The 25791-nt window shown below is 43.4% G+C and overlaps 1 protein-coding gene across 1 annotated transcript in view; it reads left to right on the top strand.

Moving 5' to 3' along the window:
- The first annotated feature begins 556 nt into the window (after positions 1–556).
- The window catches only part of KCNJ3 (potassium inwardly rectifying channel subfamily J member 3), a 60138-nt gene continuing 34903 nt past the window's right edge, over positions 557–25791 (top strand). Inside the window, exons 1-2 of the mRNA XM_067298603.1 lie at positions 557–1234; positions 6851–7067. Coding sequence (XP_067154704.1) covers positions 557–1234; positions 6851–7067 — 895 coding nt within the window. The remainder of the gene's footprint in view (positions 1235–6850; positions 7068–25791) is intronic.

Here is a 25791-nt window from a genome sequence, read left to right on the forward strand (position 1 = left end):
GAAGGTGCTGAGGATGAGCGGGGTGATGAGGCGGGTGAGGAAGGCGCCGCGGCGGAGGGCGGCGGGGCCGGGCCGGGGCCGGGGCCGGGGCCGGGGCAGGGCGCGCGGCGCGGGCGCTCTCTCCACAGCGCGGGGCCGCGCGCGGGAGCTGCGCGGCGGGCGGGGCGGGGCGGTGCCGCGGGGCGGAGCCAGGGGCGGAGCGCGGGGAGCGGCGGTGGGCGGAACCCGGGGAGCGGCCGGGGGGCGGGGGGCGGAGCCGGGGGCGGAGCGCGCCCTGCCCGGGCCGCGCCGCGCCGCGCCGCGCCGCCCCAGCCGGCGGCTCCGCGTGGGTGGCGGCCGCGCAGAGCGCTGCCTCCGCGCCCGCACAGCGGCGGCGGCGGCGGCGGCGGGCCGGGGCGCGGCGCGGCGCCGCAGCGGGGCCGGGCGTGCGCGCGCGCGGGGCGCCCGGCGGTGCCGGCGCGGGCGGCGGCTCGGCTCGGCTCGGCTCGGCTCGGCTCGGCTCTGCGGGGCGGGCGGGGGGCGGCGCGGAGCAGCGCGGAGCTGCGCGGCGCGGAGCATGTCGGCGCTGCGGCGGAAGCTGGGCGACGAGTACCAGGTGGTGAGCACCTCGGCGAGCGGCGGGGGGCTGCCGCCGCCGCGGGCGGCGCCGCGGGGCAAGCGGCAGCGCTTCGTGGACAAGAACGGGCGGTGCAACGTGCAGCACGGGAACCTGGGCGGCGAGACGAGCCGCTACCTCTCCGACCTCTTCACCACCCTGGTGGACCTCAAGTGGCGCTGGAACCTCTTCATCTTCATCCTCACCTACACCGTGGCCTGGCTCTTCATGGCCTCCATGTGGTGGGTTATCGCCTACATGCGGGGCGACCTGAACAAGGCGCACGACGACAGCTACACCCCCTGTGTGGCCAATGTCTACAACTTCCCTTCTGCCTTCCTCTTCTTTATAGAGACTGAGGCCACCATTGGCTATGGGTACCGCTACATCACGGACAAATGCCCCGAGGGCATCATCCTCTTCCTCTTCCAGTCCATCCTGGGCTCCATCGTGGATGCCTTCCTCATCGGGTGCATGTTCATCAAGATGTCTCAGCCCAAGAAGAGGGCCGAGACGCTGATGTTCAGCGAGCACGCGGCCATCTCCATGCGGGACGGCAAGCTCACCCTCATGTTCAGGGTGGGCAACCTGCGCAACAGCCACATGGTCTCCGCGCAGATCCGCTGCAAGCTGCTCAAGGTAGGTGCGCCGCCCGCTCGTCCTCCGCTCTCCCGCATGTCCTTCCCCAGGAGACGTCCGTCCCACCTCCCACCATCCCTCCGGTCCCTCAGCCCTCTGCATCCCTCTGCTCCGCTCCGCTCCCCCTCGCACCCCTTCGGGTTGGATTTCCACCCTGGTCATATATGTATATGTGTGTGTGTATGTGTGTATATATATATATATATATATATATATATATATATGAAATGCTAGATTTCTTCCCTATAATGCAAATACTTTATGCTTTGAGTTCCTTGGTGTATGTTTTTAAAGGAAAGCTTTTTGTCTTCCTGGTATATTTTTGTGTTTTTTAGACAGCACTGAGTCCAGCCTGCCAGAACTTTATTTATATGGTACATAAACTTCACGAAAAGCAGAATGGCACGGTTATAAATCTAAGAATTGTGCCGACTGATGCATGTGTCTAATGAAAACCGAGTATTTATCTGAGACCTCTGGTGTTGCTGCCACGGTCACATATTTGCGTGTGTGCCGGAATAAGCCGGGAGCTGGTGGTGGGGCACGGCTGGGCTCGGAGCACGGGAGACACGGCGTGTGTCCGAGGCCGGTCCCGGGAAGCAGCTGCGCTGCGGAGCGTCGGCCGGGTGCGAAGTCGCCCGCCGGTGCCTGAGATGCCTTGGTCGTTTCGGAAACTGGGATGGCTAAATCGAATCGCATGCCGTGAGCCCGCTCCCAAATCACCCAGCCTTTGGAGGGCACCGGAGTGACCCCTCCAGCTGCCTTGCCTGATTAGGCCATCCTCGCTAACGAGAGATTAGGCTGTTGCATTTAACGTGCATCTGTAATAACTGTAAAGAATCAAAATGAGTCACTTCGGTTACAAATTTTAAAAATAGTCCGTTTTGTTATCCATACAGTGCCTCAGGGAGAATTTTCAAAGTTGGAGCTTAAAATTAGCATGGTCCCACAAAATGTCCTCAACTTAAGCATGATAATAAGTGGCTTCCTAGGAGTCATTTATTATTTTTTGAAAAAGTAATGGTAGAGTAATTGCTATGAAAGGCTTTATACCTGTTTAAAAAAAAGAAAAAGCCCCAAGGAAGCTTATCGTGGTCCCAGTTGAAACAAAGCAAGCTCTCGTTACGTTATGTGGCACAGTCTGCGTTATAAAACCAAGCTATTAGTAAGGCGTTGCGATAGAATTACAAGCGTTATCGACGACTGGTATGTTCTGTGTGTTTTGCACAGTCCCTAAGTGCTGTGATGTCCGTGTATCATGGATGGCATGGCATTTCTGCATCGTATTCTCCACAATTTACTTATTTTCTCCTTGCCTATGAAGGTGAAGGTTTTTCCATCTATCCCAGACCTGCAGGGATCTATATATAAGGACGGGTATAAACGTGTAGGGAGAAGGAGAGGAATAATAGGGGACTAAAATGAGGCTTTTCTCTGGATACTGTTGCTAGCTAGCTCTGCACATTGCCCGCCTAATTTCCCTGCACCCTATATTCTTAACGCCAATTTGGGGAGCAGGTCTGGCCTACGGATAGACACCCTGGCCAAAACCCAGAAATGCAGCCGAGAGCGAGCTCTTCCTTCCGCGGAGGGTGCTGCCATGTACGCATGGTCTTTGCAGTTTGCAGAAGTAGCGCTTTCAAAGGGAAAACATGAATTTCGGTAGTTCAGGAGAACCGGAGGCTTCCTTCGGGGTGGTTGGGGTGAAAAGGGGTGGTGGGCGCGGGCGTCCTGGGGAGCCTGTCGCTGGCCCCGGGCCGGTGGGTGGCAGGGGCGAGCGCTGGCGCCCGGCTCTGCCCCGGCGCGGCGGCTGCACCCTGGCTCTTCCTAGCAAAGTTGGCTGTAGAGCTGGCCATAAATTTTCTCTTGAAACAACTTTGAAACTTGCATGTTAATGCAAAAACTCTTTAAGTCATAATAATCATTTTTTTCAAATGAATCTCAAAGATTGTGAAGAACTTGGATGAAACTAAGAAGTCCTCTATTTCCCTCCCAACATTAAATCAAGTCCAATGAGTCATTCAAGATCATTTTCTTTCCACAAATGTATTAGCTCAAAGAGCAAAATAGTAAATAATGTGAATTCTTACACCTTGGCTTGGACTGAATACTGATTTTTAACTCGGGTGTAGTTGTAAAATAATATTTGGTTTGTCTATAACGTTTTAAGTCTCTATTTATCTCAAATTCCCTTACAGTAAAAGCAGTCATGCTTCATGTTATGACTTCATAGCTGAATAATGCAATACTTGATTTTACTGCAGTTGTAAAATATGAGATTTCTGTGACCGATGTGATAAATCACACCGGAAGCTCAGGGAGCTCCAGTGCGAATAGTTGTAGCATGACCATGCAGTTCAAGGGCAAGGGGAGAGGGGCCTCCCCAAGAGTTTAGAGCTACCATGACCATAATTCAGAGAAATATGTATATACACGTATACATACATATTTTTATATATATAAATATAATATATTATATATATATTTAACCTTTCTTTCTCATCATTCTCATCCCCCCATCTTTATTTATTATATTATATGCCTGTTTTTCTGGGCTTCCTTTGCTGCATCCCTCACATACCGCATTGTCTTTAACACTCATTTTTCATCGCTCTTCTGTCTATTAAGCTGACTACTGCATAACAGATTCTCACAAAATCAGTGTTCATCCTGCTTCTTCATCCTCTCCTGCGACCCACCTGTATCAGCAGGGGTTTCTGGCTGGTAGTGCCAGGCTAAGATTTTTGGGGTGGTACCACTGAATATTCCTTGGATCTTGATTGAAAGAATCCATGCAAAAGTGCCGTGTAAAGCTGAAGCATTACTAACAGTTGCGATTGTAACTGGAGACTTAAATACAGGAAAAGTAGCAACAAAATTTTACGACCAGGCCATTAAATTACTCTAACAAACCATTAGCGTCGGTAAAGGAGTTCTGCGTGGGAAAACCCTAACGGTGCTCAGCGCGGTGGGAAAAGGGCCCGGTGGGGCGGCAGGGGGAGCGGTGCTGGGGCAGTGCTTCCTCCTCCTCCTCCTCCTCTGTCACTTTGCTCCTGTTGTGCCCCGCAGCACTTTTGGGTGTCCCAGACCCGATACTGCGGGAAGCAAAACAGAAATATTAGAGAGCTGTGTGCAAATTTACAGAGGAGTCGTGGAGCCGGGCCGGAGCCGGCCGACAAGGGGTTCGGTGTCCTCACGGGGAGCGGCATCCTCAGAAACGGGCCAGCCTCAGGCTTAATTTTTTCTTTGGTTGTTTTTCTTTTCCTTTTTATTCAGAGGTAGACTTCTTTTTAAAAAAACCTCCAACCAAACAACCCCCCCCCCACTGCCACAGGCAGGAGACTGGTATGGGTGTGCTCCAAATGCTTCCTGGCCCCGACGTGTTTATGTAAAACTTGGTGGTTCGTGGTACGATGGGATCTCGGAGGCAGGTGCGATAAATCTGAACTCTTCACACACCAAAAAATAAGTTTATTTCTTAGCTGGAACTTCAGGGCTCTGAAATACATTATTGTTTGTTCGGGATTAGAGTTTCCTTCAAATCCTACAGCCATGCAGCAAAATTTTTAAAATAGAAACCAAATCCTAAGCGAGACACATAATCCATTTTTGCTCTGGTCTTTTTTTTTTGCTCTTAGTTTTCTAACCATTTCAGATGCTGCGCAGCCATGGGGCTTGCAAGCAGTGAAATCACTGGGGTGTCACGGTGGGTGCCAGCTGCATCGCAGCCCCTGCGCCGTGGCCTGGCGTCGTCCGCTCCGCGACGGCGTAAGTTGGCCCCAGCCCCGGCGTTGCACGGCAGCTCCTGCCTGCGCCTGCTCAGGCCAGTAATTCGCTCAGCAGCCTGGAAGGATCTTGCATTTCGTGACTCTTGCATTTAGCAGATGATGGGATTTCTCAGCTTGCAGCGATCTTTTTGCTGGGAGCTGCCAGTGTGACTCTTCCTGGTGCTGGTGACTGTTTGGACCCAGTCGCTTGCAGCTGTGCTGGCTGCGCCCTTGGGTGCTGCCATCCAAAGGTGCATCTGGCCCCTACACCAATTAAATGCATAGTACGGCTGTGATGGTTAAGTGGCAAAGACTGATCTGAATAGTAAGAGTGGAAACAGAATTCAAGGAAGTAGTAAAGTCTTCTTCCTGCAAGGGTGACTGTGCTCCCGTGGATAATTACGTTTCAAGTCAGTGCAATTGCTCAATTTGGGAAGGTTCATGCACATTCAAGATGTAGAGGATGGTTGAAACTCATTTCAAGTGGTAATTTAGCATCATTTTTTGGTTGCATATGACAAACAGAACAGTTTGTAAAATTTTTTTTTTTCCTCTAAATAACAAATAACAGAAAATTGTGCAATAACGATAGTTACCAGAAAGGGCTGTAATGTTCTATTCCTGCCTATTCATAACACTAAGTGGAGAAATAAAAGGCCAGAATAAAAGCAGGAGGAGGGAGCATTTGTTACGGGTTACAGTGATTACAGTTCTTATTATAGACTTATGGATTGCAACACTTAGCTTGCAGCTGAGGTACGTGGGCTGATGCTTTGAACTTGATGTTTCAGCGCTAAGTGTTTTTATGGACTTGTTATGAAGCTATTAAAATATGGTTTAGAGACTCTTAGTGGACAGCTTTAACTAAAGCAGTAACAGCATTCACGTTTTGAGTTGTTTTTGTCAAAAGAATAGTCATTAAAGACCTGAAAACTTCTTGGAGAACTGTATTTTCCACTTATTTTCTGTTGACATTAGTTGCTGTTAGTCAGCTTTGGTAGAACTATATCTTGTTGGAAATGCCAGTAATTAATTAACTGTTGCCATTTGATGCAATGAGTTTATTTTCCTGAAAAACTGTGCCTGTCCTCCTTGGCTTACATTAATGGTGAGTTAAGGCATGCCTGCCGCCCGTGCCATAGGCGAGGCGGGAGTTTGCTGGCCGGACAAGAGCTGCCCGAGCTGCTCTTTGGGGAGCACCTTGCTGGTTTGTTCTTTGCTCGTGGATGTGGCTGCAAGCCCTTGCCCGAGTAATAGACTATTTGAGGTCATTGTGTCACAACATACATTTTGTGAATTTTTGGTTAACTTTGGCTTACCAGAGCCTCAAGTTCGGATGTCTTGTTTGTGCTAGAGTAGCTGAGCTCTTGGACAACTGCCCCTGCTTGAGGTCTTCAGTCTGGGCAAAGTAGTCGTAAAATTAACAGCCTGAATGGCATGCAATATTGGGTCAGAGACATGCTTAATTTCCGCCAACTTATTTTCCCATTCTAAGAGGCAGCGATCCAGGTTGGTGGCGGCACGGTCGCCGAAGTACACCCACTTCTGTAATTTGTGTTAATGGCCATTTTGAGAGCAGGCAGTTTTCCAAGACTCGTAAGTTAGTGAGCTGTAATTATAGTAAGATGCATGTTATAAATAATTCATACGTGTCGTATATGAACAGGACTGGGTTTCTGCCCGTTTCACGGTCGCATGGCTGTATAATGATTTGTTTGGATTTTGTCTCATGTGATTGATGGTGCAAAATGTTGGCGAGGATATGAGTTGCTGTCAGGCTGCCTTGAAAATTGCTGTTCAAGTGATGATTTCTCTCTTTCTCTGTCTTTTCCCTTGCCTGTTTGTCTAGTCTCGACAGACACCGGAGGGCGAGTTCCTCCCACTTGATCAGCTTGAACTGGATGTAGGTTTTAGCACTGGGGCCGATCAACTTTTCCTGGTTTCCCCGCTTACAATCTGCCACGTGATAGATGCCAAAAGCCCCTTCTATGACCTCTCCCAGCGGAGCATGCAAACGGAGCAGTTTGAGATCGTCGTCATCCTAGAGGGCATTGTGGAAACGACTGGTGAGTAGAGAACAAACAAATACTCAGCAAAACGTGTGTGTCTGTACAGTTCTTATCGGTCACCTAAAAATTCAGTAGTTTAAGCTGATTTTTGATCTAAAGACACAATACAATTTTTGTAAATGCTTCCAGAGTGCCAAAGTCTTATTGTCGTACAAAGTGAAAATGCTTGAGTGATTTTTTTTGAAAAATTTGAAAAGGTGATGCTCCTCTCAGTGGGACTGAGAAGCCTCCGCTGGCTTTGCCTCGATCGCTCTGTGGGGTGCACGCTGGGTCTGCTGGGCACGAGAGCGCTGCAGCGGCTCCTGGGAGCGAGGATCGTGCGTTCTGAGGTCCTATTCAGAGAACGTTCTACCATATTTTCAGTTCATATGCTTGTGTCCCAGTGTTTCTATTCTACGCCGCTTTTCTAATGTAGGAGGTAATCTCCTAGAACCCAACATTGCAATATTTTAATAAATTCAGCCTAATACCCAGTGAGGCTGGTGACAGCAGAACTGAGTCGTTGGTGCTTTTCAAGAAAAGCTCTTACTGATATTAGCATAATTTGCTTGTGTAAGGATTTCAGGGCTGACACACAGACCAGAGAACTCCACTGCTTTTTAACAGAACTGTTTTAAAAGATTAATGATGGGGAAAAAAAAAAAGCAATTTTGTAAATAACTCATTAGAATTTTAAAACAAACTACATACAAATACAAATTGTGTTTGTATCCTTTTGAATATATTTTTGTAATGTTTCAGACTTGGACATTACACATAGAGCAAAAAAATAATTGGAAGTACTTTCTGAGTCTATAAATCCTAGCTCACATAAGTTTGCAAATGTTGTGACCTAGTTTTATAAGATGAGATGGATGTTGGATAAAATAAAGCAAAATAAGTTCTGTCTTGATGGACCATTGAGAAGGGTTTTAAAGTTAAAAATTTCTTTATAATAGTAAGTAATGGAGAAAGGAGAATTTCGGGGGGAAGGCAGTATAGAACCGGAATACAGCTGAGAATGGAGCAGAACTAATAGGCTGCATTTTTGAAAGCCCATAGGAATTAACGTGAAGGCGCTGTCGGTGGCATGGAGGAGACAAAAGGCCTGGCTGCACAGCAGTGTGTTTGGCACGTGAACTGGAGGGTGTTTTTCAAGCTGCAGCATTTTTGCTGATGTCTTTCCAGTAGATTGTTTTTACTGAGTCTGGTTCGGATAAAGAAGATACGAGCTGACACGAAGGAAGAGGCAATCTTTTGTATGAGATAGCCCTCCTTTAAGAGAGGAGAGGTGGATGCTTCCTAGGTTTAATACAAAATCTGGAGGACTCTTTGGCGTGCAGGGAGCATGGTGCCAAGCGCACTACTTAGTCAGGACCTGTCTCTCTATGCTGGTGCTCTCACAATAGATTCGTTATTAAAATTTCCATCTCCCCTATCATTCACACTTAAAGCAGAACACATGCGGCAAAGCAAAGGTCTCTTTCTTCTGGAAACATACAGTAATTTATGCACGTGTAAATGTGTAATTTGAATTCACAACTGTATGTTTGTATCGAGAATAATGGGAAACCTTTCATATTGGTTACTTACCTGAATAGGTCAGGTAAGATAAAATGGATTTAACTAAAGAGGTAGTTTTCGAAGGAGTTAAATCTGATGATTTCTGAACACTGAAGTTAGGTTGACTAAAATTCAGTAGAAACAGGCACATCATTTAAAGCCAGTCTAATGTGCCCCATTGATACCAGGTGCTATGCAAAATAGGTTTCTTGTATTTATGGAAATAATACGTTGCAGAAATCTTCCACCTAAGCTACCTTAATTTATGGTTTGCTTCTAATCGCCCACAGTCATCCCAGAGCAGAAGCAATAATTTGATGGGGATTCCTGGAGTATTATAAAATAATTTGCAGCTTGCACTCTTGGGTTTTTTTTGCAGAGAAAGCTTGTAGGAGGCTTGGTCTGTTGTGTTTTTTTCATTCTCAGTGTAAAATAGAGTTAGCTGCTCTTGCTGTACAGTGTAAATGATGTAAGAAGTGCAATAAAAGTTTTAAATGTTTGCTGACTTGGAAAGAACAATAAAGCAGTGGACAAGAAATAACTTGCAGTTGTTTAGAGACCAGGGTGCTATCTTCTGCTAGGTGTGAAACTGAAGCTTGTTTTTCAGTTTGGGTGTGCGAAAGTCAGCGAGGAGATCATGAGTTTGAAAAGGCCAGCTTTTCAAATTAATTTATGTTGCGTGTAACTGAAGAAAGAGCTGTGATGATACTGGTATGTCTCATAGGAGCTGAGTGAATCCTGATCAATCTGCATACAGTTCAGAACAGTCTTGCTGATAATGAATATGTAGACTGCTGGGAAGTAGGTTGGAGGAAGATTAAATAAACTGTAGTTGATTTGCAAATGAACCAAAGTTAGAGCCGTGAGTGTCTGAAGTTTGAACTGAATCTGGTCTGACTTGAAATGGAGAGGGTCTGGGAGTTTATTTAGTCTGGTCCAGTCTATCCCCAGAAATAAGAGACAGAAGTCTGAACATGGGCAGGCTGAACAGAGCAGAAGTTTAAATTATTTGCAGACAAATGGGACTTTTGTACTACAACTATCAGCTCAACAAATCTGGTACTTCACATATTTGAAGAATAGCCTTCTTATGCTTTTATTAGTATTATCAGTTCTGCAGAAGTCATTGCTTGGCAAGACAAGCATAGTACTGTTTTTTTGGGGGGGGTTCAGTTAATAATAATCTGAGTGTCTGTGGCACTCTGGACTTCAATATTAGCTCCAACTGGTTTCAGTAGAAACCTTAGTGGAATCAAGAACTGAGTCACTACTTTCGGATGTAAATGGTAGCGATGGCCCAGCTTTTGATCTGTATGTCACTCGCCAAAAGTGTGGTGTACCCGGGAGTGTGCAACCAGGGCCTGGGAGCAGTTGTGCTACTGATGGTGCTTGGTCCTCCCTTCCATTCAGCCTTGTCAGCTTCCCCTTCAGGATGGAGATCTTTCCTGGTGACTGCTGGCTTAGACCTAGCAGTGCTGCATTATCTTTTGAGTCCCGAAGTACAATCACAACGTTGTGTTAATGCTGTTGGAAGTGGTATTTCGTTTAGTTATGGGTGAAACCTATGTAAAGAGGGCAGCAGCCTCTAGAGAGCGAATCTTTCATACGTCTGTTTTCACTGATGACTTTCTGTTGCAGGAGTAAAACAGACCTTTCCCGCAGGGTGAAGGCCTTCCTACCATTCTGCCCAGAAAGCTGCCTTTATAGCAGTTATCCATTACCCTCCTATCAATTACTCTGCATGAAGAAAAATCATTGGGAAACATTTTATGTCATTCATTTAAAAAAATCTGAAATTGAATTGGATTTTAACATTCGTAAGACTACATTTCAGTATTAGAGGACAGTGAAAATGGATGAATTTGTATAATTACACAGTCCTGGCATTTGGTTTCTTTCCTAAGGCAAAAGATATCTAAAAGTCAAATTTAATGATGCCCTTTCCTATGTTATTGAATTTCCTTTGACTATCCTGCTGGCTGTCTGTGTGTGCTGTGGCAGACCAAGGCAGTGTTCTCCATTAGGTAGTCTTCTGTGAAATACTGCCTAGAAACAGCTTTTCTGAATTTAAAATTGGACTCCAGTTTTAATGCTTCAGTAAGAAAACAGCTAATTTCACTCAAATATCTTCATTCTTAAGTGGTGAAATACTGAGCAAAGCAGTAGTTTTAGGAGTAAACTTCATCCAATATTAGATATGCTTTTTTGTTTCTGTTCTGTGTGTACTGACTTGACAAGTCAATGCAGAGGATCTGATTAAAATAACGTGGCTTCTGAACTTAGACATTAACCAACCTCATAATACAGCCAGTTTTCTAAAGTTACTGTCTTATTTTCTTTTTTATAAAATTGACTTGAAGAACATCAATACCATGGAGATAAACTGTTTTTCAAGCCATAGAAATACAGCGCAAATGAATTGCACTATTTGCTTTCCATTGTGAAGTCCTTGCAGTTTAGGTGAGCTGACCTTGCTTGGGTTGTGAGGCTCCCACCATGAATATCTGCTAATGCTACTAGGTCAGCGTATTTAACAGAAAAGGCCTTAATGTTCATCAGTTCTTCAACTTAGTGAGTTTAAATGGGTGCCTAGTACTTTCTGCTTATGCTCAGGGTTAGCTTTTCAAGTAAATTATTTTCTCTGTGCTCCTGAAAAATGCTGTGAAATTGAGCTCAGGTCTTCAATGTCCTTTGTAAAGAACTGAGATATTCACATGCATGTCCTATGTCTTACGGAGATCTGCTGGTCCCAAAGTTAAGAATTAAATAGCAAACAAATAATATCACATAGCAATAGTATTTATGTTGTGGCATACTCTGAGCACTTCTTTTTTTCTGTTCATATTGAAATGACAGAAATAGCCTACACTCTGAAATAGAATGAGGAAGAAATGCATTTAAAAATAAATGCAGAATGCTGGTTCTACCAAGACAAATTAAGAGATAATTAAAGTCAGTGGAAGGGTCAGTGGGGTTGATTCAGGTTTCTTAATGTTTTGTGTTTTCAAGTGCTTCACCTTTTGTTTTATAAATCGTGATTTTAAAATGTATTCAGTAATATTGTTTCATTTCTGATTCAGGTGTGATCATAGTTAGAAATGCAACAGTTGCACAGAGGAGGTTCAAATCAACTACGTTTGCTGATTCACATGGGGGGTCTCAGAGCTGTAAGAGGAGCACGATAGCCGAGATAGTGGTCTATGAGATACCGTTTGGAAGGCATATCATGTCAATTAATATCAAGCTAGGATAGCACAATTTTAGGGCGAATAATTTGAATGATTCTTTTTACTATGCCATTTTTCATGTTATGCTCATAAACGTCTTTTTCTTGTTCATTTTCAAGCCCTGCGGGCTATGCCTGTGTCCAGCTCTTGGTCTGGTACATGAGATGGTGTTAACTTTCTATAGATAAGCACAAGGTTTTCTTCCATATTTATTTGTCACAGAGCTTTTGAACCTCTGGATTTACATTGCCATGGAAAAAGGAAGGAAAAGTCTCTGCCAAGAAGCTCTCACGTACAAATATTGTATCGTACATAGCAAGGAGGAAATGCAGGTTTTTGAGCCCTTTCATGCAATAGGGAAGGGAAAAAACAGACAGGTATTCTCATGACACTGTATTTTTTTAAATGTCTGTGAAGAACTGAAGGAGAAAGGAAGCCCTAGCTGGCACTCATGTTGCAGGACTATTTCTCCAGACAATTTTCTCCAGGAATTTGTAAACTTTTCAGTGAAAAGCTGTGCCTCCCTATGTCCTTATGCAATAAGGATACCAACTGTAATGCTATCTGCCTGAGGCAAGGGTGTGAATGTCTTGCAAATTTAAAAAAGTATTAGAATGTGTTATTAGAGTATTTCTCACTCTAATATAGCCTTTGATTTATTATGATAGGGACTTGGGAGTCCTCATAGTATCTGGTTTTGAGTGAGCTCTGTCTTCCAACAGAGAGTTAGAGCCATTCTTGGTTTTCTTTAGCAGGTGCTTCTGAAGTTCTTTTTTTTTTTTTTTCCCTTTGACTTTGTTTTTTGTTTTAATCAGTTAACTTCTGATATGCAACATTACCAAGTACTGTAGAGAACTGGTAAATATATACAGTAAATTTCATTTTCACTGTCTGCAGGGACACTAAAAATTTTTTGGAGAACTCTAATGAGCTGGTTAAGCAGGATCTTCTTGCTTATAAATCCCACTTGGCTGATTAAAATCACCATTTCTAGTACCTTCTCTCATTAAATCATATAAAATGATTTTTATAGATGTTTCCCAACTTGATTTAATTAATTTGCTGCCTAGTCACTGAAACTTTGATTTCTTGAAATATAACCATTTCTTTATCCTTTCCTTACCCTCTTTAATTACAGCCCTTAGGTGGTTTAGGTAATAACACATGGTATATTTTTTAAGTTTCTAAGCATTACAATACATCAGTGTTGCAGAAGAAAGGAAGATGCGAAGCAGACATCAGTTCACTTCCTAAGGCGACAAGGCCAGATTCTTTTCACCTTCTCTGGTAAAGGGTCTTCATGGTCTTCACGTGACAACCCTGTGAGAGGACAACATGATTCAGCTAACAACGCTTTTAGTTCCTTCCTTTGCTACAGGAACGGTGTCCCTTTCCATCGAGTCGTTTCTTTTTAGGGGAGAGAAGCAAAATATCTCAGAAGACAAATTTATTTATTTGTTTATTTAATTATTTATTTAACTCCCATCTGTTATACTCCATTCTGTTGCTTTTACGAGTGCCCTTTGCTTTGTTCAGTCTAACATTAATTCATTTGGGATGCACTAAACTGTGATCCCTTTCAGTAAAAGCCAGAATTCTGGAATAGCATCATGTTTGGCATCTCATGGTGATACCGACCAGCCACGTGATGTGACGCCTGTGCTGCAGAAGGTGTAATGTTCACACGCTGGTTACATTTATATGGCTTTTAATCCAGTTCTTTACCCCTTGCAAAAGTTGTAGGTAAAAGCTCACATATGGGGAATGCCTGAGGATCATCAAAAAGTAAGGCAGCAGGATTCTTGGGTTACTGAAAGAATGGTGCAAAGCAATTCCATGCGACTTTGCCCGTTTCTTCAGCTGTTTCACCATGTCCTGTGCTGGTGCTGATTTGGGCCCCAGAACTGTGAAAGCATGAAAATCCATGCAATTTTCTTGGAAATATTAGCAAATGCTCAATATTGGCATTAGATTTTTATTAATTTCAGTTTTCTGGAATGTCAGTTAAAGATGCAAGAAAAATATACTTTAACTGCTGAAATATTGCTTTTCAAAATGGTTATGATTCATAAGGGTAGGCAGGTAATTGGTAATCATTTAGGATTATTTTCTGATGTATGTTCAGCCCCTACATTATTAGGATAACATATAATTTTGAAGTACACTCAAAACACTGATTTTCAAAACTTATACATTGTCCTGGTTTCACATTATTGTGATGGAGAATTTTAAGCTCCTCTGTCAGCACTGGAACAGCAAAACTTCCAAATGTTGTTAATAGGAGAGTAGTTTTTGACTCTTGCACTGGATTCCCCTTAGAGGTCTTTACCGCTGCGTGTATTTAGGAGTAACTGTCCTTTTTACATTGCAGTATTATCCTGCAGCTTACTGATAAGCTGCTGAAACTGCTAAAAATGAACAGTTCATAAGAACCTGAAATGTACAGAAACCTAGCAGGAAAGCAGTATGTGAATCCATTCTCAAAACTCAATAAATGTTGTGTTGAAAACCTTTAAACATCATTTTCTGATAAAAGAAATCAAACAGTCTTCCATGCTTTTTAATTAAACAAATAGAAAATGGAACCGAAGACATATTCCACTGTTTTTACTTTTAAAATGTGAATAATTCGAATTATGAGAATGTGGATCTCCATGGAAAGGCTTCTCTCAGAAATAGATACACATGAATCATTTCAAAGACAAAACAACTTGAGTGAACAAGGAAGCGTAATACAAATCTGAAGGCGAATATGGCTTAGATAATTACGAGGGCTATGTAAATATGTTTTTTCTTTTCCCCATGCATTAGCTTGAAGGTCACTTAGCTTTAAAGAAACCCTAGCACAAATTTAGCTGCTTTTCGAGTTGAAGCATCAAGTGTATTTATCCTGTTTTCATCTCGCCGCTCAGGTCGTGGTGTGGGAGGCGATGCGGAAGGCGGCGCGGCGCGGCGGGTGCTCTCGGCGCCGGCCGTGCGCGCCCCGTGGTTCGCCGCCAGGCGGGCGCGCTCGCGAGGAGCTATCCGAGCACGTAACGGGAAGCGGCCCGGGGAAAAAGGCCTTTTCCTGGGTGCTTTCTGTCACCAAGTTAAGCCGTAGGCCGGCCAGGGGTCGGAGGCGACGGAAAAGCCCCCACCTCAGTGTCGAGGACGGTCCAGGAAACTCTGCGTCCCCGAGAAGCCACGACCGAATCTGCTGCGGCGTCGGTTAGCTGGCAGTGATTTTTGTGGTGAAGCGAGCGGTGTGAGGTCCGAACCGCCACGTCTCCGCCAGCCGGGGTGGGCCCCGGGGATGTCTCCGCTCCCCGTGCCTCCGTCCCGGGGTGTACGGCTGCATTTCAGGGCGCTTCACCGCGCGCGTCCCTGGGGAGACTCGGCGGCCGCTGAGGTGGCGGCGGCGAGGCCGGGTGGCGACGGCGAGGTTGGGGCACCACTCAGCGCCTTCGCAAACCTGGTGTAGTAGAGACACTGCATTTTCTCAGGGTGTATCGCTGCTGTGGCCCTTCAGGCAGGGATCCTGTGGTTAATTCAGTTGAGCTCTGCAGTCCGAGGGGCCGCAGCCGCGCGTGCAGCGCCGTGAGGGGAGGCGCGGGTGAGGCGGCGGCCATGGCGCCGCTCGGGGCGGCGGTTTACGCGGGCCCTCAGCGGCTGCAGCGCTGCTTGCTTTGGGAAGGTAAACGCCTGCTGTGGAGAAAAATCAGCTCAGTTTTGCCGCTGAATCCTTTAGATGCAGCAGATCGGCTCGGCATTCACGCAGTAACTGGCATTCTCACAGAGTCTGTCAGGCCTCTAAAGCGTCTTTCCCTCCACTGGCTTCCTTCCCCCTTTTTTTTTTTCTTTTTTTTTCTTTCTTATTCATCTACTTGTTTGTTGGTTTTTTGAACACAATCATCTTTCCAGACCCTGTCGGAGGCCTGTGTGCGCGAGCCGGTGCCGCGCGCCTCGCGTTCAGCACATTCAGACCAAATCCTTCGCCTGCCCGCGAGCATACCCACAAAAACTGTGATCCGAAACCCACGTTTGCCCCAAATGCGAGTTGTGGATGTGTTTGTCACGTCCTTTGACAAAAGTGAGTCTTTTCTGTCCATGTTAATCGACTGGAGCGGAGCGATACTGGTTAATTGTGAAGGCAAAGCATCCTTGTCGCTGCCGCAAGAAGGATGCGCTGAGACTTGGGCCTTCCCGAACCAGCCTTCCTCCACCCCTGTCTAAAACCAGCATCCAGGTACAACGCGGCCAAAGAGCCGACCTCGCTTAAAAAAGTGATGCAGAAGCATTGGCTCTAGAATGGCAAAAACGGGCATTCTTAACTGCTTGCAACCCTCTGCCGTGTCTATGTCCGTTTTGCAGCAAGACTTGACAAGTTGGGGCCGGTGGCCAGTTACAGCCCACTGGAGGTTTCTATCAAACTATAAGCGACAAACTGAAAATGTATTTTCAACAAACAAGATTCAGAGAAGCTAGAGAATTTTGCAGATTTAACCAATACATTTACACTGGAAACAGAAGATAAATACGTCTGATGAAGATATGGTCTTATATTAGTTCTAGTTCAGAACCTTTTCTTTGGTTTTCAGCCAGAAATGTAAATCTCTGCCTATGAAGAAGTCTGCATTTCCAATGGGTGCATGACAATGGTGAAATGAATTAAAATAAAATCATGGAAATTAGGTATTTTTTTCTGTGAGTAATTTCCACTTTGGTGTAATCCTTTCAGCATTAATTATGACTTTTATAAACATTTAATATTTTTTAGTGATAGTAAAAAGATCAAGGTTCTGCAAAAATGTAGCAGAAGTCATAAAAAGGAACAACTGGAAGACAACAGTTTTATAACTGTGTCCCTTGTGTAACTTGCAACCCTTTTATTTTGGATAATTATTTGGTATTTGGTAAATCTGGTATTATTTTGGTGTACCTCCTCCTGCTTAAGGCATAAATTCCCTAAAGTACTGAATTTTACTGCATAGAGCTTCCATGGTTCTTTCTGTCTTTTTTTCTTAAATCTCTTTTGAAATAGACTGGAGAAACATGTTAGTGGTTTGAATCTGAAGATCTGTATGAGCTTTCCTTTCGCCATATATAATCCGAATAACTGGTGATTCATCAAAAGTCATGGCTTTGTAAAAATACTTGTTCATGCTTAATCAAACAATACATTTTTCCTGAATGAGCTGTCTAGTGCTGATCAAAAGCTAACACAAAGGGACCTTGTACAATCCGTCTACACATGTATTTCAGTTTTTTTCATGAATAAGTATTGGAGGGATAAGCACGAGTTAGAAATCTCTAACGGAGTGACATGTGCAATGATCTAGAAAACACAGGAGCACTAAAACTTGATCTCTGATATAAATCTGTGCAGTGCCTCCAGGAAATCGAACCTACCTAACAAGAAAAATATTAATGCCCGGTTCCGTAGGTGTGTGTGAGTTACAGCCCTTCTGCAGCTGGAGCCACTTGGTTCTGGTTAGTTGTGGGGGTATTTTTTTTCTCCAGTGAAGTCTGGAAGATGGAGTTCAGGAGAAGCTAGTCATTATGTTACTGTAATGAAAGGAAGACTGTTGTGTGGCAGCTAGTGTTTTGCTGTATGAGCACTGTTTGGAAATTTGTAGAAGGCAAAGTGCTTTAATTTTTCAGAGCAAATTTAGTGGTGTTGTGAGGGTTGTTCATTTTCTCCTGCTGCAGTGCTTGTGTTCCTCTTCTGTGCAGGGAATCCTTTATTCATTTAAACTAAACAGCAAACTGGAAGGTGGAGATTTGGCTTTCTAAATATAGCACTGAATTGCTCCTCTCTCATAAATTCATAAACCAGCAAGAAAACTCTACAGCGGTCAAATTGCGGTGTTTCTCTCCTATTGTTTATAGTTAATAAGCATAAATTGGAGGCCTTAATTTTATTCTTATCATCTTATCATCATCACTGTATCTCCTACTGAGTTGTATAAATGATTCAGTGATTTTCATACTTCTGGGTAGAAAAAAGCTTAGGCTAAAATAGCCTCCTTATGGGAGTTACAAGAATAGCTTTGCGGATCTGTGGGAAGAATGACTTAAAGAACTGTTCAATTCATATATATATTTGAATTGCATCAAAATTTGGGTTTCAATCATGATGAATTTGAGTGAAATTTATTTGTCCTGATTTGGAGTTTGGGCACTGCAGAAGGTTATGCTCCATGCTCTCAGTAAGAAGGTTATTGTAAAATAGTTTGAACAAAGAGCGAGAATACTTGTCTGAGGATGGCTAAATTTTATCATAATTCAGGAAGTATTTTACTTGCTGATGCAGACTGAATGACTGGTTTTGCCCTTTTCTTTTTTTTAATAGCTATTTCCATGGTAGTTTTACTTTGGATTTACCATGAATTACTGCTGCAGTGCCAGCTGAAGGCATTCTGCCTGGAGAAGACCAGCTCCTTCAAGGCTGATATAACGTTGCTATCTGAGGAGGAGCTGCTAGGATCAGAAGTTTCTGTGATTTGCCCAACAACTTTATTCTTTAACTCCTTGCTTAAATGAAAACCTCAAAACAGACACGTGCTAATAATGATCCAGTTAAAGTCTGTTTAGGTCAAGCTGCCTGTTTCTTTTAAAGACCTCTCTCGTTGTTGCATTTGTGTAGAAGTCTATAAACCACAGGAAACTTTCTATATCCACAGCCTCTCTTTTCCAGATTTCAGAGTGGTGTCGAGGGATGTTTCAAGATTTTCTTTGCATTTAGGCGATACCAGCATGTGAGGAAGGGGGCCAGCAGGCACGTGTCCAGGGATGAGCTCTGTGCCGGGGGCGCGGAGGAGGCCCTTTCCCTGCCCGGCCTCGTGTCCGCAGGGGCCGTTGCCTTGCGTGTTGCAGGGATGCCAGCCTTTGCGTGAGCAAAGCCCGGCTGCGTCACAGCTTATCCAGCCTTTCCTCCTAGGCTGTATTTCCTAAATCTCTGAAAACTCTTTTGCTTACCCCTCTATCACTGATTTCCTCCACGGTTTCCTGCAGGAGTGGTACTGCCACCAGAAGCAGCATTGCTGGAGAGGTTTTCTCGGTGCGTGGTGGAATGAAAGGATCACTTCTCATTCCTGCTGCAGCAGCCCTGCTTGGCTCCCGAGCTGACGGGTGTTTTTTATCAACAGGTCACACTGACTAATAGAATGCTTTATCACCCACAGTAAAACCAGATCCTTTCTTTGAAAAGCTGCTAGTGACTAGTAATTCTCCCATTTTCTGTTTGTGCAGCAAATCTATCCTACTTCCAAGAGTTGCACTTTCCAGCCATTTTCTAATATAGTCCATCTTTCTCAGATTCTTTTCTCCAATTTGTTAATATTATTTTAATATTAAGTTTAGAATTTTAATTTAGTAGGGTATTCTATTTTTTCTTCCTATTCAAAAGTCCCATTTCTTTGCCTTAGGAGGAAATTAAGTTGATTTGACCTGATTTGCTCTGACAAATCCAGTTATGCCCTTGCTTGTAACCTTGCTATCTTCTAGCTGATTAAAATTGTTTGGTTATTTTATACAGCGTATTTCTGTGATTTGAAGTTATCCTGATTGGGCTGTAATTACTTGTCTCCTTCCTTTTTCTCCTTTCCAAACATGGATCCTGTCTTTGCCCTTCTGCGCTGTTCTGGAATCTGGCCCACCCTCCATTGGTTCTCACAGCTATTTTATAATGGACTCATCACTGCAGCCAATGCTCAAAGTACTTCAGGACAAATTTTGTGAGGCCTAACCAGTTTTGAAACATCTAACATACTTTTCTAACCCTGTTCATGGTATCCAGAGTTTCCGTCTCTCTGCTACTGATGTTAATTGTTTTAGCCACCTGATCAGAGCTAAACTTTTTAGTTTACTGAAGCAAGAAAGGTATTAAACACTTCAGTCTTCTCAGGGTCATATTTTATTACCCTTTTCTCCCCACTCATCAATGAGTATTTCTTTGCTTAGTTTTCATTTTACTGTTCATTCCCTTGGAGTGACTTCTGGTTTTAGAATACCAGAAAGCTGTGACAATTGCAATTGCTTCAGTAAACATGCTGTTATTGTCCCTTATTTAAAAATTAAGCGTGGTAGTCACACCAGGCATTATCTGATTCATTACTTTGAAATTCTGTGATTCCTAAAGAATGCATGGATTTTGGAAGATTTGATGCTGAGCAGTGTCCTTCATTCTTCAGATGGTTTTTCTTACTATTAAATCCTCTCGGTTACAAAAACAAAAATGTTTATTCTTTTGCCTGAGAATGCAACTCTAAAGACATGAATTGCGGAAGTGCTCATTGCTGGAGCTAGTAATCAAAATGCTAACCATTCATATAAATAAATACAAAACTAATTTTATCCTACTTCACAATATGCTGTTAAAAATATCCAGCTTTCTAGCAAGGAGCTGCCTTTGGAATGGTCAGATGATTTCTTACCTCTTCTGTTTTGATTCATTTACTCCTTATAGATCAAGACTCGTACTTTGCTGTAGTGCTAACTTTAGAGGTATAGCCACAGCTGAATATAATTCACATGCTTCTATTTATCACAGTATATAAGCACAAGTTTTAAGCAATCTGTCATAATTCAGAGGAGCGTGAACCAGATGTGGCCAAACTGTATATCAGAAAAAAATCTCAACCCCTTGGTAAACAATTATACTATCACGTAATTTGTAGTATTTTCCTAAATACTGTACTCCAGCAATAGCAAGGGACGATTTGCCCAGTGATGATATGGATGAGTTCATTTATCTGCACTGAACTGAGTTTACTTGGGACTTTATCAGTCGATAGGCAGCAATTTTCTTCTAAGTGTAAAAGGGAAACCGAAGAGGGAAGGGGGGAAGGAAGGACTCTGACCTTCCGATGCTGTGTGCGGTTACCTGACTCCTGCGGGATTTGCTATGAGTTGTTACTGAGAAGAGTGATAGTGGCAATTTCATGTGATTATTAAGGAAAAACTTCAATAAAGGTCTTTTAGGAATTTCCAGGATTCATTTGGATTGTCAGTTTTGCCTGTGTTCCACCCAAAAATATGCTTTGGATATTAGTGTAGTCTTATAATTCTAACACTTGCATAATCACTCATACAGACATACTTAACTGTATATATTATTTAGCAAAGTTAAATAATATATATAATTAAGATAGAAATAATTGTATATATTTAACTTTATGTGTATATTTAATTCTATATTGCAATAACTAAACTGAGAACAGTTTACAACCCCTCTCAGGTTGTCGATGACATAAAGGCAGTAGGATTGTTGGCAAGCGAGTTTCAAGGCTGTATTTGTTTGCCTGTTGCTTACAGAATTGCTCAGCTGACTCTTTGCAATTTAGGCTGCGGTAGTATATCTTGTGTTTAGCGTGTGGGCATGGGCGGGCTGCAGAGGGAGGCCACCTCCTCGCGGCAGGCTTTTAGCGGCCGGCGTGAGCGAGCGTGTGCATGCACGAGCCACGGGAGCAAGGAACGCGTGGCGGTGCGGCATCAAAACCCCATGGCGTCGCACCAGAAATATTTGCTATTAATAAGAGACAGCTTGCATAACTCGCTCCGCTCTGCTACGATTTGCTAATGCAGTTAGCAAGTTAACGTGGCTTGTTTTGTGCTGCTGTCTCCTAGGGTCTGTCAGATCTCCTATTCGTGTCGTCTGCTGTTACTTTTCACTCATCGCAGCCCTTTAGCTGTGTGATGTCGCTGTAGTAATTACATAGTGATGATGCTTTATTTTTATCAGAAGCTGAGAGTTAAAATCTGCAGTGCAGAGAAAACAAGTGCTGTTGAAGATATTTTAGTTAGCTGCCATGGAAGAAGGCTTTTGTAAAGATACATTTCTTTCATTAAGTACAGAAATGCATTTTCTATCTTAATTTCCATGACTGCAACCAAGACCCTTAAAGTTCATTCTGTTTGAGACTTTCTTCGTAGTGAAACCTCGGCTTTGAAACTCTACTGGTTAATACAAGAGCTGGCACAAAAGTGTCAGGAAAGGAAAAGAATGTGCTAGTTTTCCTCTGTTTCACGTGCTCCATGTATGCCCGGCCTGCATGCAAGTGCAGCATTGCCCAATTTGAGTGATTTGTGTAGTATTTCTGCATGCATTTTCTAGGACAGGGACACAATTTGTGTGTGCTGTGCTCGCCCAGGCAGGGCTGGTGTTTCCGATAGCTGCATCCACAGCCAAGATCAGGCTATGTCAGCGAGAAACCTGCAGTGCCTGCACTTATGACCATTTTTTGGTCATAAGATCACAGGGACTTGTAAGATTAGGAGATTCCTTATTCAGTATCAGAGGGCAACCTTTTTGATCTTGGTGGGGAAAAACAGATTAAAATATAATAAATATGTAGTGTTACTTGAATATCAGCACGCTTTTATGTCTGGCCAAATTGCACAGGGGAGAAAAAACAATTCTAGAAGGCACATTCCTGAAACCGTTTAAGAAGAGGTCTCTTGCCCAATAATCAGTATCGTAAATTTTGGTTAACAGTAATAATAAGGATGATTGTGGGTTGCAGGATCCAGTAAGCTTTTTCTTATGCTTTGTCTGGTATTTATTATTTTACATCATCCTGTGCTTTTTCAAGTCAGACATGCTCAAAAATATCCTTTCTCACCGCAGTGAGAATATAAGGAGAAAAAACAGTATTTGGGGTAAGATAGGTGGCATGTTATGGTATGGTAGGGAATGTGTCAAATGAAGTCTCGAGACATCAGGATCACTTTAAAATAACTCCTTTGAGCACCAGTGCAAACTCAGTTTGTGGGGCTAATCTACCCTTCCGTTTTTGTGGCCGAGATGGGTTGGTAGCGTTGGTGCTGGCTTAGATGCAGCCTTGGGGAAACGGTGGTCGGGTAAAATCAGGGTCAGCTCGGTTTCGGACGAGGCTGAGCTTCCAACCTCTTGGTCTCCCCCCGTTGGCTTTAACGCCGAACGGCAGACACAGCGCTTAGAAACGCAGAGCACCAGAACGTTGCTTGCGGTTGTGTTCCCTGAGCGTGTTGCCCAGGGTGCGTGTCGTGAGCTCTGCGCCCAACGCGCACCTTCTGCGTGCTGCTGGACGCCCTCGCCAGCGTAGCAGTATAAATAGCTAGTTCACTTAATGCAGCTGAAAATGGGTGATAATTACAAGGGAAATATTTATAAGATATTATATAAACTGGAGACCTTTAAAAGAGAATAAAGAAAACTATTTATTTTTTTCTGAAATAGTAGGAAAAAGATTTTTAAATGCAGCCTCTGTAGCATAATTTAACTGTTAATGAAGACATGTCTCCCGACATGTTGACGTCTTGTATAAAAGATTCAGTGATACATTCTGTACGTGTATCATAATATACATTTTTAAAATAGAGATCATTTGGTGAGAAAAATCATGGCCAATACCTAGAATTTTTTAATTCTGGGAGTCGTGGTGGGGAGTCAGTTGCTGCTTTCCACCTTTTTAAACTTTCCAGCAGACTTCTCCAGTGCGCAGCAGGCAAACCAGCTTCTCCCTTAGTTACACTTATTTACAGTTTGTTTTTATAAAAACTCTTAGACCTTGTGTATTTCTATGTAATTTAGCATTTGGACAGTCCAATGCTGGTGGCTGTCTGCTGGGCCCTTGTGGACACGTTTCTGGTATATGTGCTGCCTGATATTTCACGTCCGTGTCTTAAGTGGAAAGAAGGCAAAAGACAAAAATCGTTGCATCATTGTCATAAATGACTAAGAGAGGAAAGAGGGAAAAGCCCTTTGGGGGGATGGAGGGGGGGAAGAAGGCAAGACGAGGACTGTTTGAGGAACCAGAAAAAAGTAGAATTAAAAATATTAAATTTAGTTAAGATAAAGAATTGTCTGCGGAGTTTGTGTCTTGTTGGTCTGCTTTTTACTAATCATGGACTTTTATTCATTCCTCTCTGTTTCAGTAAGAAAAATCTGTGCTACGCAGTACATGTAATTTTACCTTTCTTTTGAGTCATAGCTGCTAGATAACTGCCTTGCTGAGGCAGTTTGACCCGAAAATTGTTCGGGTCATCTTGAACGTAATTATTCTTTTGCTGGGATAGTGCAGTTGAAGAGGGCAGGGGAATCCTGTGGCTGAGAAAAGACACGCGGAGCACAGACCACTGGCGCGTTACCATGTTCCAGTTCATATCCCATTGCCCATTTTCCGCTGTAATCATAGTTGAAATGAATATGCAGAGCTGCCCAGTTATAAAAAGAACCTACTTCTCTCTGAGAAAATAGGGCCTAAAAGTAAGAAAGAACATCTGTATCCTACATGTCGTGTTATAGCGGTGAATATTTTAATGTTGGAAATAGCAGGTGCAGATCGTGGAGCTCAGAGGAAAAACCCTTCTCTGCCTTTGCGATACGTAACCTGAAAAGAATAGGAATAAACTAGCATGAGTTTACTATTTGCCACTGTTAAATAAGGAGCGATTTATTGTGCTCTTCCTGAAAATGGTCCTTTGTCACAAAAATCTTGTCTTTTAGGTTGATATTGCAGTTATTTTTCTGTATTTAACAGTCTTGCTGGGTCATTTGTAAAATTTCTACAACTCGGTTTGTCAGAGGAAGGTTTCCCTCTAGTCTGTAGGATGCATAAAAGCAAAACCTTTGGGGGGAGCATTGGGGACAAACAGCACACCCCATCGCCTGATTAAGCGTGAGTGCAGTTGTAATCGAATGCAGTATTTTTTCTGGTTTCATGCACAATGTTGTTCTTTACTGTTAAGTAGCTACTGACTCCTACTCCAAGAGAGCATTTTTTTGTGTTTATGACTAAGAAAAGGCTTGTACCGGTTTGGTACCCTTTCAAAATTTACAACAAAGCCTCCATCTTGAATTATTAAGGTTTTGAAACACCTTAGCTTAATGTTGAACAGCAATGTTGTGCTAACTTCACCCCCAGTTCTGTGTCGTCCGAGATGCCAGCTCCAACAGCAAGTCAAGCAAGGAGAGATGTTTTGCCTTGTCGCGTGAATATCCTTGTTTCAAGAATCTGCTGTTACTAAAACATTTTTTCTAGACTCTGTAAACGTGAGATCTAATAAACTCTTTGTTTTCCCTGTAAGCTAACTTGTCCCATAGGAAGGAAAAAACACAAGAGCAAACTGTTCCTCTTCTGGAAATGTGCTTACGACGTGGAAGTACGGTTGCAGTAAGATGCTTGGCATGAATTTCGCCGTCGTGTTTGGTGCAGGGAGTTGTACGTTCTGTACTCGGGAGCACAGGTGGCTTCACGGGCCAGGGAGCAGCGCCGCAGCTCCCCGCTCCTGCAGGCTCTGCCAGTGACGTCGTCACATTTGCATCAAAGATTAATTCCTCTGTGCATTTTCACAGCTCGTTTTGTAGATGCTACCCTGTATTTATAGCAGTGCAGAGCTTCCTAGTGCCAGAAGGCAGTTAATGCTCCTCTGCACATCAGGCGGTTCAGTCGTTTGCCCTGTGCGTTTTGCCCTTTTTGAAATTATCTTACGCGTATCTGGGGTAGCTGGCACAATCTGTGTCATGATTTGCTGGAGGGGTGTTTTTTTTTTTTCATTCTGCAAAATCTGCAAAATGCTGGCGAGCAAGTGCAAATTTAGACTATGTTGGAAAAAATGAACTTAATGTAAATGGAATAATTAAAAGACAATTATGTGACAATCAAATTATAGAATATTCATTTTCTGCCTTTACATGAAGTAGTAATAGTAAAGAAATTAAATCTAGAAATGAAAATGAAATGAAAGTTTTTAACAAAATGAATAAATCATTGTTCGTCAAAATAGGATGTGCAATATTGTGTTTCAGTAATGCACCTTTTTATGACCGGTTTGAAAGCATTTGCAATTAGTCTGCCAAGCTGGCATATCAAATTTGTGTTGACGTTTTACATTGTTTCCCAGTGCTTATTCCTTTTTTTGACTGCAACCCAGTAAGAGCCTGTCAAAAAAGCAATCTATTTTAGTATAGTTTGTTTAGTACAGCTTTAGAA

This window comes from Apteryx mantelli, chromosome 6 (genome assembly GCF_036417845.1).
Source record: "Apteryx mantelli isolate bAptMan1 chromosome 6, bAptMan1.hap1, whole genome shotgun sequence".
Classification (NCBI taxonomy): Eukaryota; Metazoa; Chordata; class Aves; order Apterygiformes; family Apterygidae; genus Apteryx; species Apteryx mantelli.